The sequence below is a fragment of the Vulpes vulpes genome, chromosome 14, assembly GCF_048418805.1.
Source record: "Vulpes vulpes isolate BD-2025 chromosome 14, VulVul3, whole genome shotgun sequence".
NCBI classification, from domain to species: domain Eukaryota; kingdom Metazoa; phylum Chordata; class Mammalia; order Carnivora; family Canidae; genus Vulpes; species Vulpes vulpes.
Window position 1 is genome coordinate 30,074,294 of NC_132793.1, and position 21,178 is coordinate 30,095,471.

The 21,178-nt window shown below is 56.2% G+C and overlaps 1 protein-coding gene across 4 annotated transcripts; it reads left to right on the forward strand.

Annotated features, from left to right (window-relative positions):
• Positions 1–1,658: 1,658 nt before the first annotated feature.
• HSPA12B (heat shock protein family A (Hsp70) member 12B) lies at positions 1,659–21,055 on the forward strand. 4 transcript variants are annotated; one of them, XM_026012357.2, is made up of 13 exons: positions 1,659–1,791; positions 7,259–7,318; positions 8,989–9,086; positions 10,100–10,224; positions 13,320–13,506; positions 13,813–13,917; positions 14,216–14,332; positions 16,130–16,337; positions 17,262–17,348; positions 17,775–17,879; positions 17,992–18,250; positions 18,746–18,849; positions 19,492–21,055. In XM_026012357.2, exons 2-13 carry the CDS (start codon positions 7,276–7,278, stop codon positions 20,127–20,129), a joined length of 2,076 nt encoding a protein of 691 aa, XP_025868142.1. In that variant the 5' UTR covers positions 1,659–1,791; positions 7,259–7,275; the 3' UTR covers positions 20,130–21,055. The 4 variants fall into 4 exon arrangements, with proteins under 4 accessions (XP_025868142.1, XP_025868144.1, XP_025868143.1 ...); XM_026012359.2 differs by having other exon boundaries at positions 16,130–16,301; XM_026012358.2 differs by having other exon boundaries at positions 16,163–16,337.
• Positions 21,056–21,178: the final 123 nt, after the last annotated feature.

Genomic DNA, 21,178 nt, shown 5'->3' on the forward strand with positions numbered 1-21,178 from the left:
GGGGGCGGGAGGTTCCCACAATGGCACTGAGAGGGGAGAGGAGGGCATCCAGGCACACAGAGGATGGTAAAGGAAGGGGCTCTGCAGGATCCTTGTGCATGCCTTCATGAGGCCAAACCTGCTGGCAACTGAATCGAACATTCCTGAATTTGAGGATTCGCTGGGATTATATGCTGTCCTCTCTGTGTCAGACTGGAAGCTGCCCAAGGGTGGGGTCTGTAATTCCCAAATCATACTGAGAGGGCCTGAAATCGTGGGATGGGGAGGTGAAGGATGCCAAGTAGGATGCTGCTGATGTCTGGAGACCCCCTCCCATGAGTCTTCACTTTTGCTCAGAGCCTGCTGCCCTGGCCCTCAGAGATGAGCCAATAATGTAGAGCTCAGGGTGGGGATGGAAAGAAGCCAAAGTTGAAGGGCAAAAGAAAACAAGAGACTGGGCTATATCGGAGGGGCCAGACCCTTGGCCCGTTCGTTCCCCATACCCTCACCTGCAGCCACCCCCACCCTCCTCAGCTTTGCTCAGCTTCTGGCATGACATGAAGACCTAACAGCCCCCCATCACACACCTGTCACACACATAAATACAAACACATGCACAAAGACACAAGATACAGTGACACAATTATGTAATATACATAGACACAAAGATGCAGTCACACAGATGTCCCAAGAGACACACTAACACATGAACACAGATACACACATACAGCCACTGGCACACAGAGATGCGCTCATTCACACAGACACGCACTCACCGGAGCAGTCAGGGGAGGCTGCTGATTGGATACCCTGCTGGCTTACTGGCCTAGGTACTGCCATCCCAAACTGAGTGGCACAGCACATCCCCTACCCCGGACCTGGCTACAGGGGTGCTCCACGTCAGTGACCTGATGGTAAGGGCAACATGCCTAGGAGGGGCAATGCTTAAGCTTAGGAACTTTTAGATGCGCAGTAGGGGAGGAGGTACAGTCTCTAGGGAGGGAAAAAATGGCCCCTACAAAGGTCTGGGGTAGTGGGGCAACTGTGATGCCCAAAGAACTGTGGGGCCGTCGTCTGGGAGGGGGAGGCCAGCCCCCCTACTGCTGGGAGACGTGGCTGAGAAGCAGCCCTTGGCCCCTGTCCCACCTGCGCCCAGCCAGGGTCCTCGTGGGGGCCCACTGTGCAGACCAAGCTTCATCAAGGAGAGAGCCAGGCCCAGCCTGGGCCCCAACGGGCTGACCTCACCTTCAGTCTGACCCTGGAGACTAGGCTAGGGCTGGGTGGCACGTGGAAGGTGGGATGGATTGGGGACTGTAAGTAAGAGGAGTCGGACCGGGGGACAGGAGGGGTCTGGGCCGGGCCCTCCCTCACCAGGGGCTAAGCTGAGCCCCGAGGTGGGCCCTTTGGGGCGGGCAGACAGAGCCCCTCCGCCGCCGCCGGCCGCAGGAGGCCAACCAGGGGTCTGGAATTCCTCTTCCCTCCCTCCGCCTCCCCTCCTCGCCCGCCCCCCACACCCACCCCGGAGCTGCGGGCGGGCGGAGGGGGGCGCGGGGAGGGGCGGCGGCGCGGGCCGGGCTGGGCCCCTCGGAGAGGCCGCGCAGGCAGGCCCCGCCCCGGCCTCGCACATCTGGGCCGGGAGCGCGCGGCCATCCGGCCTGGGGGAGGGGGCGGGGGCGGCGGGGCGCGCGGCGAGCTGGAGGCACCGGCCCGGCGCACGTCGAGGGCTGCGGCCGCCGCGGCGGGGCACGGCCACGGGCTGCGGGCCGGGGATCCAGGCGGCGGGACGGAGGTCGAGCTGTCGGGAGCGCGGAGGTGAGTTCTGGGCGCCGGAGCTCCCCGAGAGGAGACAGGCGGCGAGGTGCGCCGTCCGGTGGGTCCCGGGCTGTCCGCTGAGACCCCCCCCCCCGCCTCCAAAAAGGCTTCCTAACCCTGTGGGGCCGGGCTGGGGACAGATGCTGCCAGCCGTCCTCTCCAGTGGGGCTGCGGGTGCGGAAAAGCAGTCGGAGCGGTGACCGTGGGCTCCCACCCGGGCTTCGGGACCCCACACCGGCTCTGCGGAGGGCGGGGGCTGAGGAGACCCCAGGGCGGAGGGAGGGGAGGGGCTGCGGGGCTGGAGTGGGGCCGAGGTCTGCTCCAATAAGCCAGTTTGTGGAGGACACAGTGCTCGACCAGACACGGAGACCTGGGGCTTGAGACCCGGCTGTGTGTGTTTGGGGGTCACCTGGTGGGGGAAAGGGCTCCTAGGGCCTATGGTCTGGGAAGCTCGAGAGTGGCAGGGTGGCCAGGATGCTACAGTTCCAGACGTGGGCAGGCCTCCTGACCAGGGACCTCTGGTTTCTTTCTGTGAGGCCAGTTCAGGGGCCCAGGTAGGGTGGGGTCTCCACTCCCTGCAGAGGCAGTGGAGCGGATCTGTTAAAGCAAGCGGTGGGGGGGGGGGGGTAGAGAGACTGCGAAGGAGGGAGCTCTAAAATATGGCCTCCCTGTGAGAGCAGAAGGGGCTCTGGAGCCCCAGAAGGTAAGGGAGGTGATGGGGGGACTGGTGGGCAGAGGATGGGGAGGGGCTTCAGATCCTGGGCTCAGTGGGACAGAGGTTGTTTGTGAACTGGCTGCTGCAATGATGAGGACCCAACAGGGGTGGGGCAGGATGTATGGAAAGAAAAGTTGAGGACAGGGAGGGGCCATGGGAGGCCATTTATGCCTCCCCCTGCCCCACCACAGGAGAGGCAGCCCCCTTACCCCACAGCTCCTAGTGGTCTTGAGGGTTCCTCTCCAGAAACAGACTGGAACAGCCCTTTGGGTGCCATTTCTAATCTGTCCCTTGGCCCTGGTTGGTCCAATCTGTGGCTTGGGAGAAATGCCTGTGGCCTCTCTGCCTGCTGACAGAGACCTATTCCATTAAAGAGCCAGCAGGACATTGAGCAGAGAACAGTGGATGGGAGAGGCAGGGTCCAGTGAAAGGAAGCAGACAGGGGAGGGAGGGGAACTGTAAAGATCTGGGTGGGCTCTTTGTCTACATGGGCAGAGGACAGGTATGTGTGGAGTCCTGAAATCCAGCAACTCTACACACCCTCAGTGTTCTTTGGGGGTGTAAGTACTCAGCCTTAACGTCCCCTTTCCCAGGAAGAGATTCTGGGAAAATGTTCTCCATCAGCCCAGAAGTCCTAGGCTTTTGTGAGTCTGGGAAGCACTCTGGAATGGGAGTCTCCTGTTTTGAGTCCATGGACTCACCCACACCCCATCCTGGTCCCCAGTGACGGGTAGGTCATACCTACTGGGTAGAAGTCAGGGCCAGAGGTCAGCGTGAAGCTGAAGATTGGAGATCATTATGAAGCCAAGGACTAGGGGTCAGTCTATGGGAGGGTTAAGGGTCTGGCTGTGGGTAGGGTTGGGGTCAGGCTGGGGCCAGAGTTTAGCCTGTGCTTGTAGCCAGGAAATGAAGTTCCTTTCTGCATAAATCAGACTACCACACCCAGTTACGCTCAAACCCATAAGCATCACCAGTCTGAATTAGTGGGCCCCTGGGGTGGGGGTCTACTTTGCCCCATGTCCAGCTATGGATACTGCCCAGTCATAGCTTTGGGGAGCCAGTGTTGTCCCGAGCTTCATGATTAACATTCTTTTTAAGTGTTTCTGGGTATGTATGCACGATGGGGGATGTCCCAAAGACATATGAGGCTGCCACTCCCTTCTACTTCCATCTCTCAAGGAATCATCAGGATCCTCCTTCTTTAACACAGATTGATTTAACTGCCAATGTTCTCCCTCCCTCCCTCCAGAACTCAGAATGATTAGAATAAAAGTCTTAATAAGACCAAAAACTTCTGGGACACCTGGGTGGCTCAGTGGTTGAGCCACTTTGGCTCGGGGCGTGATCATGCCCCTTTGGCTCTGGGCATGATCCCGGACTCCCGGGATCAAGTCCCGCATCAGGCTCCTTGCAGGGAGCCTGCTTCTCCTGCCTCTGCCTATGTCTCTTCCTCTCTCTCTCATGAATAAATAAATAAAATCTTAAAAAAAAAAAAAAAAAGACCAAAAACTTCTAACGAGGAAATTCAAAATCTACACCATGAAGGAAAAGAAAACTGCTCACACCTGTTCAAGTCCTCCCTTAATCAACCACTTTCCTTACCTGGACTTGTTGGTCTTCACAAGTCCCCTGTGTGACCCATTTTACAGGAAAGACAATGAAGCACAGAAATGACACAATCACTCTGGCCAGGTGCCATCATAGGCCTTTGCTGGCCCTGAGACCTCAGGGGAGGGGCACTCTGTGTCCACATACTCAGAGATGGGAGATAACTGGAGCAGCTTCAGACAGCTGGGAGGACTGTAGGCACACAGTTTGGACATGGAATCCAGCTTAGAGTGATAACTCCTGAGTCGTTTTCTCCTGGTGGTTCTAGATTGATTCGCCTCCAAATACAATAGCATTGGTCCAGAAAATTCATTCATTCCTTCAACCTCCTACCACAGAGCCTGAAACAAAGAAATGCTCAGTGTTTGCTGAAGAATTGAAACAAACTACCAACAGGGCTGTCAGCCTCTCCCTTGTGTCCTCATTCCAGTGGTGTGCTGGTAAATGTTTTACCATCAGCTCTCTCAGAGGGAGAAAAACCTGATGTAGAGGGTTTGCCAGTTTCTGTGGTGTAAATGCTTCCATTGTGGCTGATTTCAAGTCACCCATGTGCTGTCAATGAATACAGAGTTGGGAGGAGATGCAGAATCAGCTCTTGGGGCTGGCGAGGACCACCTCCAGCACACCACTCCCTCCCCCTAAACTGAGCCCCTGTTCTGGCTCTCAAGAGCCATACCCATGCCTACTATTGGTTTTCCCTTTTCTTAACACCACCCTGCTGCTCAGAGTACCCACAAGCAGCCCCTATCTTTCTCGTGATTCTCATTCCTGGGCATCAAATTGTGCGCCTCTGCTGACAGCAGGATTGCAAGTGTCTGGAAATTTTTTTTTAATATTTAATGTATTTATTTACAAGAGACATACCGAGAGAGGCAGAGACATAGGCAGAGGGGGAAACAGGCTTTCCACGGGGAGACCTATGTGGACTCAATCCCAGGACCCCGGGATCATGACCTGAGCCAAATGCAGATACTCAACCGCTGAGCCACCCAGGTGCTCCAAGTGTCTGGAAATTTCTATGGTGCTGGACATGGGGGAGTATTCTGGACATGTCGAAGTGTCCGTCCATCCTGGGGCTGGGCTGTATAAACTGTGTGTGAGCAAGGGTGTGTGCGTTTGCGTGTGACAGTGCCCAGCTCTGTGTGTCTGCCTCTGTTCTGTTAGCAACACCTCCTGATGGGGCCACTGGCTAGAGGGAGTGGGCTCTGAGCAGCCTCCCCTGTGTATAGTGGGGCTGCCCGGCCTATAGCTGAGGACAGTAGCATGGGTGATCTGAAGATTGGCCCAGAGGTACGTTGCATGGCATCTCTCAAACTCGAATGCACATAGAACCATGTAGGATCTTGTTAAAATGCAAGTTCTGACTCAGCAGTTCTTGGGTAGGGTCTAACAGCTCCCAGGGGTCCAAATGCTGCTGCCTCTAGCCTGGCTCCTAGAACTTCACAGGCACAAATTCAGGTTCCTCCCATCTTAGGAAAGAAAATGAAAACATATTCTCCCCTCCTCAAGCTCTGTGTTGGGGCTGTGTTGGGGCAGCTACTGCCCTCACACCAGCCCCTGATCTCAGCCAACCTTCTTGCAGATGCTCACTGCATTCTCCTACCCTCTTCTCACTTCTTGCCGAGGCTTGCTTGACTTCTACCCCATCTCCATCATTCACCGAAATGCTGGCTCTGGGCCAATGAAAACAAGTGTTTCGAGGCTCATCTAATAACTTCTAAAGGCATCTAGCTTCGAGTGCTTGTCTTAGATCTGAGATCTTCCCTGGAACCATAGCAGGCGTCCAGTCTCCTCAGGCAGCCTGCCTTCCTCCAGACAGCCTTTCTGTGCTGATTCTCCCTTCTCTTCCCCCGCCACTCCCTGCCAGGCCTCCCTTGACCATGACTCCCAAAGGCGCATCTCCACCTCCGCTTTCTCTCTGACTTCTGCATCTCATGTCACCTGGCTCCTTGTCTGTTCTCTTGGCAGTTTCAAAATTGTACCCAGAACTCTACCCCTTGCCCCTGCCAGCCTGACCTTCTCCAGTGTTCTCCACCTCACCGGCCACCTCCTAGCTCAAACTGGACAATGTCACCTTTGACATCTTCTTCTTCCTAATTCCCCATATCCAATCTGGCCATCTTCTGTCATCGGCCCTGTTGGTTCTAACCTCTAACTCAAGAACTCTGCTTCTGTCTCAAGACATACAGCCACCACTATCATCCATCACCTGGAGCCCTGAGAGGGCTTCTGCTTCCATGCTGCCTGCTGCAATCTGCACTCTCCATACAGCCAGAGGGACTTTTGAAAATGCCAATTTAGTCATGCCTCCACCTCTGCTCTGCTACTTCAAACCTTTCAAGGTTTGCTGTTGGCCTTCATATAAAACCAAATCTAAAGTGGGGTCCCTGAAGGGTGCCTGGATGGCTCAGTCATCTGCCTTCGGCTTGGGTCATGATCTCAGGGTTTTGGGATCAAGTTCATGAGGCTCCCTGCTCAGTGGGGAGTCTGCTTCTCCCTCTCCCTTTGCCCCTCCCCCCTGCTTATGCCCTCTCTCTGTCTCTCTTTTTCTCTCTCTCTCAAATAAAATATTCAAAAATTTAAAAAATAAAATAAAATAGGGTCTTGGGGGCCTGCCTACAGGATCAGACCAGCCCAGCCTTTCTGCCTGGTTTGTATCCAGCTGTGACCTTGACAGCATCCTTTGTAATCTCAAATTCACTTGGGTGATTATCTGACTCTAATCAGTTTCCCCACCGGGCTGTGGGCCTCCAGGGCAGGAACAGTGTCTCTCTGGGTCGCTGATGCCTGCTAGCACCTGGCACAGAGTGAGCACTTGAAAACATTTAGGAGCATCTTGATTCCAATAAAGCCACTGTTAAAAAGATATTTTTGAGACAAGCAGGGACTGTGGAACTAAACATTAGATGAGCCTGAGGGATTGCTGTTAATATTGTTACACATGACACTGGTGTTGCAGTGTTGTCTTTAAAGCCTTTATCTATTGGAGAGATGTATTGAAGATTTTATAGGTGAAGCAGCATGATGCCTGGGATTCATTTCAGAGGACTCCAGCCAGAAGTAAACAAATAAAATAAATAAGCGTTCAAGGAGGAAACAAAAGAACAAATAAATGCCGTTCTGTTTGTCTGTTCCTGCTCACAGTCACAGGGCCTGCAAAGATGCTAGCTGTCCCGGACGTGGGCCTGCAGGGGCTCTACATCGGTAAGACTCTGCCTCACCAACCTTGGCCCTGACCCACCACCCCACCCGCCCTGGCACTGAGACCCACCCCCAGTCTGCATGTGGGTGTCTCTCCCACTCTGAGCAAGTGGACACAGGACTGTGTGCGTGAGTGTATGTCTGTGAATGTGTGCACCCAACACTCACAGGACCGGGTGTATGTGTGCACGTCTTGAGCAAGTTCTGTGAACATGGGACCTGGTAGTAGTGTATTTGTGTTTGTCTGTCTGTCTCTCTGCCTGCGGGCCAGTCTCTGTGCGCAGGACCTTTGTGACAGTGCATATATATTGGCAGGTGGGTCTGCATGCACAGAATTCTGCATGTGTGCACCCACTTCTGCCTGTGGCCTGGCCTGGGAACGGGCTCTGGGCTCTCTGCAGGGGTGGGAAGCCAGGAGGCAGGAGGGACACTCCTCAGGAAGTCCATTAACAAAGACCTGGCGGGCTGGGCCTTCCTTCCTGCCTCCCGTCCCCAGCTCCGCTTGAGCTACAGCAACTTGGCGCCTCAAGCTGGAGCTGGTGGCAGGGCCTGGGCCTGTACTGACCGCCTAGAGAAAGGAGCCCTGGGAGAGTGGCCACCATCCCCTGCCCTTCCAGCACCTTGGGACAGACTCTGGCCCTACCCAGGCACTTCCTAGCATCCCCCACCATGCCTCACATATGTTCCCTGGGGTGCCCCAAGGCCAGGGAGAGCTAGGACCTCTCAGGGCAGGACAGCTGCTGAAGGAACACAGACCCTGGCCCTGGCTCAGCCTAAAGCCAGCCAGACATGTTTGACATGCCAATGAGTCTGCACACCAGACCCCATGAGCCTCCTGGGCCAGCCTCCCTATCCCCACACCTAAATCTCGGGGCAGCCGCAGTACCCCTGGTGTGGTGGTGATGAGCCACCAGCCCCCACCCAGGGGATGTCTGGCCAGGCAGGCCCTTGAGCTGCCTGACAAGCCAGACTTGGGGCTGCCTTCCGGAGCTGCTCTGCCTCCTGCCCCCAAATGCCAGCTCCAGGTTTCCGCATGTTGTAAAGGGAGGCTCAGAAGCCAACGTCCTAGTGTTGTGGGCACCCCCAGCTCAGGGCTGGGCTAGGGGAGTTCCATTCCCCTTCTTGGTCCTCACCAGGCAGCTGGCTGGGACCATCCTTGGCCCTTAGTGGAGGGAGGGTGGGAGGGTGGCTCCTTCAGCTCCTGATTAGAACCATGTGGCCAAATGCTACTGGGGAGGGGAGCAGCCCTACCTCCTGCTCAGTTCCCTCTGTGCTTCCCCGTCTTCCCTGGTTTCTCTGCCCTCCACCCTCACCTCTGCCCCAGGAGCCCACTCACCCCATCTCTTCTGCCCTTCTGGCTCTGGACTCAGTCTCCTCCATCCCCCATAATGCTTCTCCATCTCCCCCCTCCCCTTGCTGTGTCTGAGGGATGCTGGGGGAGACAAGGAGTCACCGGGTGAGGCCTGGGCCACCCTACAGGGGTAGATAACCTCAAATTGATTTACAGGCCCTCCATCTGCCCCTTCTTCTGTCTTTTCCCTCCCCCACTAGACCCACTTCCCCAGCAAGGTGCCTCTTGTCTCAGCCCAGTGAGGACTGATGGAGAACCTCTTAGTGCCAGGCCATCGGCCCCTATCCTGATTGTGCCAGAGTGACTTGCCCTCTCTTTGCAGGCTCTAGCCCTGAGCGGTCCCCTGTGCCCAGCCCACCGGGCTCCCCAAGGACCCAGGAAAGCTGTGGCATCGCCCCACTCACACCCTCGCAGTCTCCAGTAAGCCTGGGAGCAAGGATCTTGGTGGTGGGTGGCCTGGATGCTATGGAGACGGGTCATGCTCCAGAGAGCAAAGCCTGGTGTCTAGCAGAGTCCTGGTGGGGCCTGGGGTGGGCTGGGAGTGGTGCCATGCCTCTTGCCCCAGCACACTCCAGTCATGTCTCTCCCAGAAGAGTCAGCCTCAGGTGACCTTGGACTATAGAGGTAACAAGTCTACTAAGGTGAGCCCCACAGAACTAACATCCAAACAGCCCTGCTCTGGGATGACATCCATGGACCAGACCCCACCTATGGCAGGGGGACATCTGAGCATGTAGTTACTTTAGGGCCTTAGAGCACTGGGCCTTTCAGAGTTTCTCAACGTCCTGTCACCCATAGCCCTCCCCGAATACAAGTTCTATCTGGGGAAGAGAAGACACATTGCTAAAAATTAGCTTGGAAACTATTAACTTGAAGTATACAGGATATAACCCGCCCCTGCAAACTCCCTGGGTCACCCCACCCAAGGTGGTGTCACCCTAGTGATCCAGCCTGAGGACCCCCCTTGTTCTCAGAGAGCCCAGGCCTGGCCTGGGAGAAGGAAGGAGCCACTGTGTGCATGTGCACAGGCCTTTCTTCTCTGCCACAAAACCGACACAGTCTGGTTGTCTCACTGTGGCCACAAAGATCTGGGGGGTCAAATATACACAGATTCTTGTGTTACTAAAGCTGTCCCAAGGAGCTGTGAGATGGGGGTGGGGCTCAGGAATGGCCAGGCAGAAGGTGGGCAGAGAACTGAAAGAGGAAAACCAGTGCTTAAGCCAAAAGCTGCAGAGGGCGACCTGAGAGGCCTTTGGGATTCTGAGCAGTTGGCAGCTCCAGGGCTCAGCCTGGAGCGTGGGAGGCGAGGGGAGCCTGGACAGGTAACAGAAGCCAGGGCCAGTCTGGACCACAGCCAGAGGAGAGGAGGGGCTTGGGTATGCAGTCAGTCGGGCCCTCAGGCTGCTGCTTAACTCTGGGTCTCGCCCTCACAGAAGCCCGAGGCCCGAACCCCACAGCATGCTCCTTTCTCCGTGGTGGTGGCCATCGACTTTGGCACCACCTCCAGTGGCTATGCCTTCAGCTTTGCCAGTGATCCTGAAGCCATCCATATGATGAGGTGAGGGTAGCTGGGCTGGGAGATGGGAGCCGGGGTCTTCACTCCCTGGGATGGGCCTGGTCTCAGAAGACTGTCACTGAGGACACATGGAATCTCCCCAGAGCTCCCTCCATCCTTAGCACACACAGAGAGATGCACATATATGTGTTTTTTAAATAAAAGTGGGATATCATAAGATTTGCCTTACTTTTAAACTTGCAATATTCTTTTGTAGATGTTTCATGTCAACACATAAAGCCACAATTTCTTTTCTTTTCTTTTTTTTTTTAATTCACCTGCTTTATTTTTTCTTAAAAAAGGAAAAAGAAAAAGGAACCAAACAAACAACAAAAACCAGGTAGCTGCCTGGCTCCCCTGGGATCTAGACGTGCATCTTGTTTGACAGAGCTGTTCTTCATATCAGCTCCTGTTAAAGCCACAATTTCTTTTAAAAGCTGCATAGTATCCCACAAGTACATATGTGTCATGATTTTTCTACTGATAGTTTTAGGAGGTTTCTTCCCCTCTCATTTTTCACTATTACAAAAAGTGCTGCAATGAGTATCTTCCTTGAAAGCCTGTGCTGCGCTTTGTGTGTGGTCAACAGGCAGATTCCTAGATTGAGCACCTCAGTTAAGGTCGGAGATGTGAAGGATCAGAGGCTTGACTGAGTTGACAGGCCACACAGTTGTTATGAAAGAAATGTGCAAAAAACCCATTCTGATAAGTTTTGTTTGAACAATGCCTTTGTTTGACACTCCCCTCTAGGCCTCAAGACCCTGATCTTTTCTTTGAGTGTGTCTTTAAAAAAAAAAAAAAATTTTATTTATTCATGAGAGAGACACAGAGAGAGAGAAAGGGAGGCAGAGACACAGGCAGAGGGAGAAGCAGAGGGAGAAGCAGGCTCTGTGCAGGGAGCCCGACGTGGGACCCGATCCCGGGACTCCAGGATCACGCCCTGAGCCGAAGGCAGGCGCTAAACCACTGAGCCACCCAGGGATCCCCTCTCTGAGTGCGTCTTAGTGAAGCTGCAGCCAGTAGGTGGAAGACCCTTCTAGAAGACCCCAAAGCTCCAACCCAGACTGGGATGGGGGAGCAACGGGGCTTCCCCAGGGCCTGGGAGGATGAGATGGCAGGGTGGATGAAGAGACAAACATTAGGGTCACTTCCCGAAAGATACAAGGGACTTGACCTGCATGAACTGTCCTTCCCCTTTCTCTGTTCTATCCACATCCATATCAAGCCACAAAGGCTCTGGGCACTTAAAACCCTCTAGGAGCTGCAGGGCATCCAAGCCGGCACGCTTGTCAACACACACAGCTGAGACCATGCTGGACTCCATGCTGGGGCTGAGGACCAAGAAAGGACATTGTCTGATGAAGGAGACAGTCATGGGAAGTAACTGGAAAACTTCTTGGCTTCCTCCCAAACCCTCCCCCAACCCTACCAGCCACCAAGCCCTGTCATTTCCATCTCCCTAATATCTCTGGAATACCCAGACACTTCTCTCCATGGCCACCACTCCTAAGTTTAGCTCTCCCCTCTCTCACCTGGATGGTAGCAATATCCTCCTCTCTGGTTTTTCTTCTCCATTTTTCTCTCCCTCCAGTCTGTGGCCACATGGAGACCAGTGACCTTTCCTCCGCCATCTCCTCCTCCTTTTCTCTCTTTCTCTCCCTTTTTCTCTCTCTTTGACTGGGCTAAATGGCTTTATTAGAGAAAGACAGGATTACAAAGGACTTAAGAGTTGGCCCTAGGGCCCTTCTTCTTGCCAAATGTGGACACAGCATTAAGAAAGCACCAGTTCTGGGATGCCTGGGTGGTTCGGTGGTTGAGCACCTGCCTTTGGCTCAGGGTGTGATCCCGGGGTTCCAGGATTGAGTCCCACATTGAACTCCCTGTATGGAGCCTGCTTCTCCCTCTGCCTGTGTCTCTGCCTCTCTCTGTGTGTCTTTCATGAATAAATGAATAAAATATTTAAAAAAATAAAAAAGAAGAAGAAAGCACCAGTTCTGCATCCACTGTTTGGCCTGGCCTATCGTCTTTTTCTTCTATTTGGCCACTTTGGGTCTGCACTCTTACTTTCCCAGCATGGCCCAGGGAACCATGGACTTTACCTTCAAGCATGTGGATGGTTACTTCCCAGGTGGTAGCTTCATCTTCTAGGAGCAGGACCTGATCTCCTTGGAGTGATGACTCTCCAACAAGTCTATGTGAGCCTTGATCTGAGCTATTGGCCCCTAGCCAGTCACCTCAAGGGTATGTAGCTCCTGGGCGTGAATGAAAAGCTCTGAACCAGAAACTGAATGGCGGTCACCACTGCTACTACCACAAATCTAGGCAGAAGGGACAATAGCTAGTTCTCCTTGCTCTTTCATACCTCTAAACTTTTGCACATGCTGTTCCTTCTGCCTATATTCCCAGTTCCTTCCTCTAAAGGCTGCAGGGACAAGCTTGGCTTAGAGGGGTCCAGGCATCAGAGAAAGGCAGAGGGAAGGGAAAAAGAAGTTTCAAGCCAATGAACTAGACAGGGAGTTCTGGGTGGAGATCCAGATGGCACCTGCAGATGGGGAGGTTTGGAATCTGATTCAGGTTTTGAAGCCCTGCTGGGGTGCAGTCAACTTGGGGATAGCTGTAAAGGTGGGTCAGATAGGAATGATCACCAATGCCTTGAAGGACCTTGGTGGTGGAAGACAGCCTAGAAGGGGGCATACCATCTGGCTGGGAGAAAGCTTTTGCTAGTGTCCTCTAAGGATACGTCAGGAGGCCAGACCCAGACAGGTGGATGATGGCCTGCTGCTGCTTAAGAGTACAGCAAAGTGAAGTCCAATGGTGCACCTCATGGGTGGAAGCAGGAGCTGAGAATGTTGATGGGTCCTGTGGCCCAGGGATAGGGAGGATCCCATGAGCAGCATTTATGGAGATTTAAGTGGATGCCAAGCACCATCTTCACAAGAACCCTAAGAGGTATTATTTCCATATTACATGTAGGCAGACTGAAGCTCAGGAAGGCTAGGTGGTCTGCCCAAGGTCACACAGCTGATCACAGAGCTGGTTCCCAACCCCAGGAAGGGAAGGTTTCACTGGACCGCACTGACAGCCCTGTGCCTCCACAGGAAATGGGAGGGCGGGGACCCAGGAGTGGCCCACCAGAAGACCCCCACCTGCCTGCTTTTGACCCCGGAGGGCGCCTTTCACAGTTTTGGCTACACCGCCCGCGATTACTACCACGATCTGGACCCTGAGGAGGCACGAGACTGGCTCTACTTCGAGAAGTTCAAGATGAAGATCCACAGTGCCACTGTAAGGCACGCACCGGTTGGGGACCAATCCAGCCAGGGAAGCGGGGTCAGGAGGGGAAAGGAAGGGGCTCCTGTAGGGGGAGCAGAGGTGAGGGGGGTGGGGAGGCTGAGAGGGCGGGGCTAGAGGTGGGCCAGGATTGGATGAGGGGCGGGGCTAACGAGAGGGGCTGGGGCCAGAGCTACTAAAGAATTAGCAAGGACACTTCAGAAGGGAAGCACCAGGAAGTGGGGGGATTTTTAGAGAGAGGTCGTCAGGCAATGGGGGCAGAGCTATGACCTTCTGCAGAATTGCTAATATTCCTGCCAGGATCTCACCTTGAAGACCCAGCTAGAGGCTGTAAATGGAAAGAAAATGCCAGCTCTGGAGGTGTTCGCCCATGCCCTGCGCTTCTTCAAGGAGCATGCCCTTCAGGTGCGCTCTGGCCCCACCCCTGCCCACCGAGGCAGGGACCCCCGGGGTCCATCCTCTCCTCTCAGCCTATCCATCAGGGGTCAGAAATTATCTTCTCTGGCCCCTGCCTTCCCATCTGATGAAGCCTGCGGGAGACACACAGGTCTTGGGGAAGGGGGTGTTAGGAATTGCTCCTACTCAGCTGGGAAGTCCGTGCTGAGGCCTGAGTAGTTCCTCCAGCTCCCATACCCTGAAGGCTGAAAACACCCCCCACCCCAACCCAAGCCAGCTTATCCCTCACTGCCCCCTCCTGCTCCAGGAGCTGAGGGAGCAGTGTCCATCGCTGCCAGAGAAGGACACTGTGCGCTGGGTGCTGACAGTGCCTGCCATCTGGAAACAGCCTGCCAAGCAGTTCATGCGTGAGGCTGCCTACCTGGTGAGGACGGGCAAGCAAAGCAGGGGGCATCACTGGGGAGGGCTCCAGGGAGGTCCCAGGCCCTTCTTTACCCACCACCCTTGGGACCAGTCATTGTGTAAAGACCTCTGGCCTTCTCCTGCTGGGCACACTGGATGGTTGTTGCCCCCAGGAGAGGGTGTGAGTCTGCAGGAACAGAGAGCAGGGGGACAAGAGGCACAGCCAAGCCAGCTTAGCCGGTGTCTTAAGTTCCCTAGAAGCAGAGCCCAAGACAGGGACTCTTGTGCACGTGGTATATTGAAGAAGGGCTCTCAGGAGAAAGAGGAATGAGGGAAATGGACAGGATAAAGACCCGAGCAGGAATGTGGTCTCAACTGGAGTCTAGCCTCAGCCCCATCCCATGGAGAGTGCTAGAGGGAGAACTGTACCCAGCAGTTGACCACAGTGAGGCAAGGCACCTGGCTTTCTGTATATCCGTCAGTCCGTCTTGGTTGCTGGGGGGTGTGCGGGAAACTTCTCCAAGTGAGATGGTTTCCTCCACCTCAGCCAGCACCAGTATTGTCAGGGACCCCACCACCATGCCTCAACCACTGTAATTTCTTGAGCAAGGGACACAGGACTATGAGACGATGAAGGAAAGTGATTTGGACCAAAGCTGGGCTTCCTACCATAAGAGATGCCCAAAGGTCTGGAGAATGGGGGGAAGGGTACACAAGTCAAGTCCCCACACCTCCAGTGAGATGGAGTGAGGAAGTAGGGAAGCACAACCTTCCAGAGCAAGACTCATTGTTTGGTCCTTGGGGGACATCCTAGGACCTCCAAAAGGCCTGCCAGTGCACCCCCTGGAAGATATCAGAGCCCCCAACCACCACCCACCATGGGCCAGGTATGCTTCAGGTGTCAGATCTGTGTGTGCCTGCGCTTATAGGAGCTCACCCTGAGGTAGTGGGCATCCCTACTGCAGAGACCAGGATGAAAGCAAGGCTGTGCCCAGCCAGGATAAGCACTGCCCCCCACCCTAGTGCCCCCTGCCGGTTTATCCACCCTGGCTCCTCCCACACTGTTCCATGGCTGCCAGTTCAGGAAGGGCTGACCCTGGACAGGAAGTCTAGATACCCACCCATCCCCAACCCCCACCCAGTCAGAATCCAGGGAATCCCACAAAACCATAGAGTACTTCCCACAGGGATCCCCTGTCCTGATACAAGAAGCAGAAGATCCCGAGTGTTTTTCTCCCCTCAACTGACCTGTCCTGGCACCTGGAATTTTACTGTTGTCTCTTGGTGCCTGTATCTGATTCTCTGGGGAAGCAAGTTCTTCTGGGAGTGAGGAGGCCAATGGGTATTCTCTGCCACCAGCCTGGTGAGGTACATGAAGGACGAGGGTTCATGGAGCCAAAGGGGACCCCCCACACATACCATCTCCTCTAATTGGTGGCCTGGCCATTACACCCCCATACACACTGTGCTAGAGTCTTCAGTTGGTGCTCAGCTGGCCAGCCCTGCACATGTGAAGGGGACCTTGCTGCATCCTGGGCCACCTTGGGCAGCTTGGAGGGACAGAGCCCAGGTGCTCTAGGTTTCTCACTCTGTCTAGGGTCTCTTCCGCCTGGGCAACCCCATGGCATTCCTGGCAGTGGCGGTGCCACTCCCCAGCCTGGTCACAGGGTGGCTGGGAGGCAGTTCCACATGTGTGCAGCATTGGGGGGGGGGCGAGAGGCCCACCATGGGTGGGGTGTGATGGAGAGGTGGTAGGAGCCCCACAGCCCCTGGTTGCCTGCCCAGAGGTGCCATCTTAGGTGTGACACTTGGCCCATAGAGCTCCCTGGCCCTGCCCACCACCTCTCCCCAGGCTGGCCTGGTGTCCAGGGAAGATGCAGAGCAACTACTCATTGCCCTGGAGCCAGAGGCTGCCTCTGTCTACTGCCGCAAGCTGCGTCTACACCAGCTCTTGGACCTAAGCAGCCGGGCTCCAGGCAGTGGACGCCTGGGTGAGCGTCGCTCCATCGATTCCAGCTTCCGGCAGGGTGAGCTGCCCCCAGGGGCACTACCCAGTGGTATTACATTTGCCCTTGGAGGGTTGGAGGGTCACTGAGGCCAGAGGCTTGGCCATGTCCAACATAAAGAGGAGATAACCCCTCCTCCCCCACCTCTAGCCCAATCTGAGAGGGCAGAAACATCTCTGGTGCAATTCAGTCTGAGGGAGGAGGCACAGCCCTGACCTGGGGAAGCCCAATCTGAGGACAGAGATTTCATGTTGCCCTGGAGGATCATTGTCTGAGGAGGGTAGGACTCAGCCCCCATCCTGAATCTGAGGGTAGGGGGAAACAATCTGTCCTGAGGGGGGGTGCTCAGGTACTGACAATGAGGAAGTCAGCTCCCATTCTGAGCCAAAGGTGGTCTCTAAGGGTTTTGTCTTAAATAGCCACTGAATCAGCTGTCATTCCCCTTCCCCCACAATAGCCTTGAGCTCCTGCTACCAAGCTCCAGCTCCAGTGTCCCTGGACTGGGCCCCTGAGACAGCTATGGTCAATCTTAGTCACTCTCCCAGATACCATCTCCTGTAAGTAGGAGAGGTCCCTAACGCTAGGCTCCCCTGGATCACCCAGGACCAACCTCTCCCCACCTCCCCCAGCTACACACAGGTCCTCCAAACTGTCCCAACCCTGATTTTGCCATGCCTCAAGCCTGCCAGCGTTAAGGGAATGTACTGTAGCCAGAAAAACTTCCCCTCAGCTGTTGGTTACCCCATCAGGTTTTTCTGTACCCTCTGAGGTTCAACATTGCCTTCTCCTAGTTAGAAGTAGTAGAGCAGGAGTTTCAGGAGAACTGGCTGGTCCAGATACTCATGGAGGGTACTGGTGGGAGGATGGGGGTCAAGGTTGGTAGCTGAGGCACCTCCCTCTAACCCCACTGTCCTGCTGTCCCTCTCCTCCCCACCCCCACCCCAGCCCGCGAGCAGCTGCGCAAGTCCCGCCACAGCCGTACATTCCTGGTGGAGTCTGGTGTTGGAGAGCTGTGGGCAGAGATGCAAGCAGGTGGGGGGACAGAGGGATGTTTCTTGGGCCCTGAGGGGAACCGTAGGGGCAAGGGAACCTTCTTGAAGTGGGTTCCAGACCCTAGAAACCCTGCCCCTACTCCTCCATCAGCTGCACCTAACCTGGTAGTCTCCCCATGGTCACCTGCACCTCCATGTCACTCAGCCTCGCCCCTAACTCCCACTTCTCTGTGGGATTCTCTGCGGATAGAGTCCTGGAAACATTTTCCCCAAAACCCTTGCACCCCTTCCCGGTGGCCTAAGTTTCAACTACCTGAAGCCCCTTACAGCCACTCCTACTCCCATCCTCCCCGCAGGCAAGGGTCTCTGGTGTGGGGCAGGGCTGGGGGCTGGGTGAATCTGGAAGGGGAGCAGAGCTGAGGGTGCAAAGCAGACCAGGAGTATGTGCTCACGCTCGCCGCCACAGGAGACCGCTACGTGGTGGCAGACTGCGGAGGAGGCACGGTGGACCTGACCGTGCACCAGCTGGAGCAGCCACATGGCACCCTCAAGGAACTCTACAAGGCATCCGGTGAGTAGCCAGCCAGGCAGCACGCTGGGTACCCAGCGCTCGCGGGCCCTGCCACCGCCCTCTGGCGGCGGAGTCTGCGCCGACGTCCCCTTTCTCCCCTGCCCGACCCCAGGCGGCCCCTATGGCGCGGTGGGCGTGGACCTGGCCTTTGAGCAGCTGCTGGGCCGCATCTTCGGCGAGGATTTCATCACCACCTTCAAAAGGCAACGGCCGGCAGCCTGGGTGGATCTGACCATCGCCTTCGAGGCCCGCAAACGCACGGCAGGCCCGCACCGTGCAGGGGCGCTCAACATCTCACTGCCTTTCTCCTTCATCGACTTCTACCGCAAGCAGCGAGGGCACAACGTGGAGACAGCCCTGCGCCGCAGCAGGTGGGCCCGGGGACCACGGACTCAAACCAGGGTTTGCGGCTGGGGAAAGTCCCTGCAAGGGAGGATGTGGGTCTCAGAGGACAGTGGGAATCCGCCCCATCTGCCCCGTGCACATTTCTTGCCAGCCGACGGCAGGCGGAGGGCATGAGCATCCCAGCTAGAATCCCTAGAACCCGGGTGCCAACTGGGGCACAAATCTTGAGCCTGGGGGAAGGGCCAGTAACTTTCTCCTTGCACCACACCCACCTCGACAGCCACACACAAACACACACCCTGTACCAGGCAGTGTGCCTTTGTTCCTCTGCCCAGAAGCAAAGAGAGGCTCCTCTCCTGGGACTTCATGCCTGGAACGCAGGCGGGCTGCTAAAGCCCCTGAGGGAGTGGGGTTGGAAGAACACACAATTTGCAGTCAGTACCCAGCCACACTGGCCTTCCAGGAACCCTGGAAGAACCCTGGACCCTGACCCATGAGCTTGTGCCCCCCTTCATCAACAGCGTGAACTTCGTGAAGTGGTCCTCACAGGGGATGCTCAGGATGTCTTGCGAGGCCATGAACGAGCTCTTTCAGCCCACCGTCAGTGGGATCATCCAGCACATAGGTGAGTGCCTGAGCTTGGGTCCTCCACTAACCCCCGCATTCACACTCAGGTGCAGAAATGATTCTTCCTTATTAGTGCCTGGACACATCCACACATCCATACACTGCAATGAGACCCAGAATCATCTGGAACACCTGGAGGACACAGTGTGGTGGGTATTAAGAACTAGGAGGGATGATATGCATAGTCTCTCCAAGTGACAGAACCTCTGATGCCTTGGTTTCCTTACTTATAAAACAGGGCGATAGTATTGGGTTCCCAAAACTGTTATCCCAGGGATTTCAATGAGCTGAAACATCTAGAGATGCGCACACAGTCGGCAGTAGACACTTAGTACCTGTAAATGCGTATCCTTATCTAGCCCTCCACATTGTGGTGGGAGAGGAAAGGGGGTAGCATGCTGGGGAAGCAGAGCCCGCGAAGACTGCCAGAAGCACTAAATGAAAACTCTCGGTTTTTCTTCATCAGAACCTGGCTACTGTTTGAGTGAAATAGCTAGTTTCTAGTTGCCAGCTGCGTACAGGATGGCGGAGGGGAGGGGCCTGTGGCCGCAGCGCGGCGGCCTCAGCGGCTGGTGCTCTCTCACCTCCTGTTGCAAGCTCTCACCTCCCCCCCTCCCCCCCCCCCCCCCCCCCCCCGCAGAGGCGCTGCTGGCGCGGCCCGAGGTGCAGGGCGTGAAGCTGCTGTTCCTGGTGGGCGGCTTTGCCGAGTCAGCCGTGCTGCAGCACGCGGTGCAGACGGCGCTGGGCGCCCGCGGCCTGCGCGTGGTGGTCCCGCACGACGTGGGTCTCACCATCCTCAAGGGCGCCGTGCTGTTCGGGCAGGCGCCGGGCGTGGTGCGCGTGCGCCGCTCGCCGCTCACCTACGGCGTGGGCGTGCTCAACCGCTTCGTGGCCGGGCGCCACCCGCCCGAGAAACTGCTGGTCCGCGACGGCCGCCGCTGGTGCACCGACGTCTTCGAGCGCTTCGTGGCCGCCGAGCAGTCGGTGGCCCTGGGCGAGGAGGTGAGACGCAGCTACTGCCCAGCGCGGCCGGGCCAGCGGCGCGTGCTCATCAACCTGTACTGCTGCGCCGCCGAGGACGCGCGCTTCATCACCGACCCGGGCGTGCGCAAGTGCGGCGCGCTCAGCCTTGAGCTGGAGCCCTCCGAGGGCGCGGTCCCCGGCCGCCGCGAGATCCGCGCCGCCATGCAGTTTGGCGACACCGAGATTAAGGTCACCGCCGTCGACGTCAGCACCAATCGCTCCGTGCGCGCCGCCATCGACTTTCTTTCCCACTGAGGGAGCGCGCGGGGCGCGGTGCCAAGCCCCACCCTGTGCTGGGCCCCGCCCTCTTGGGTCCCGGGTCTGGGGCGCCGGCTCGGGTGGACAAAGCTGCTGGTTCTGAAGTCAGCGCCTCTTCCCCCTCCCTTTTGCCCGGGAAGATGAGGTCGCAGGATGGGTGGGGACAGACTCTAGCTTTGGAACTGGGCCCGGGTCCGCTGACTGGAAGGCTGAAATGCTCTGCCAAGGGCTGAGGTCAAGGACTGGGAAAAGGTTTGTAAGACGGTGTGCCCACAGGGGGCACGTGACCTCGAAGGCAGCATGCACCAGAAGACCAAACCACGGTTTGAACTGGGTGGGTGGAGGGGTGGGAGGTGGAGGTAGCTGCGAGAGGCCGGCCAGGGCGGCTGCAGGAGGACGGGGGATGTGCAGAGCTTGGGCCTGAAGAGCCCAGCACATGGACTGATGGGCTTAGCCAGCACAGGGCACTGGACAGAGAAACCCTACGGTGTAGATAAACGGCTGGAGGCTGGCACAAGCGGCACAGGGGTATGGGACCTCCCCGGGTGTGGTACTGGCCATCCGAGTATGACTGCTAATCTTTAAAGTGCCTCAATTAACAGGCTAATGAGAAGTAATGAGAAGGATACGGGATGAAGGCACTTATGAGAAGATGTGGGGGAAGCCAGCTGGGGGGCCTTCAATCAGGGCAAATGACTCATCTGAGAAGGCCCCAAGGGCAGCCTATGAATGACCCGCTTGCACCCTCTCCCAGCCACCGACAGTAGGAGGTTGGAGGACTGTAGGGAGACTGGAGAACTAAGGGCTGATCCTGGCTCTGCCATCAACTCAGTGTGCCATTGGGACATTACCTCCCCACCCATGACGTGCAGCTGCCCACCTGCCTGAGAACCCTAAGGCGACAATAAAGCATTTATGCTTCAGGTGGGGTATAGCCTGCTGATACCTCACAAGAGAGGACCCCAATAGAGGAGTAGTGGAGGGGGCTGGTTCAAAAAAGGGAGAGTGCTTTCGGCTCTGCGCAGAGCTGGACACTGACCAGAAGG

Bases quoted from the DNA above. Each gene is read 5' to 3' on its own strand.
- HSPA12B (XM_026012357.2), top strand. From the start codon at position 7,276: ATGCTAGCTGTCCCGGACGTGGGCCTGCAGGGGCTCTACATCG. The intron at 16,338-17,261 runs GTGAGCTGCCCC...CCCCCACCCCAG, and splicing joins CGATTCCAGCTTCCGGCAGG to CCCGCGAGCAGCTGCGCAAG. The intron at 17,349-17,774 runs GTGGGGGGACAG...TCGCCGCCACAG, and splicing joins GTGGGCAGAGATGCAAGCAG to GAGACCGCTACGTGGTGGCA.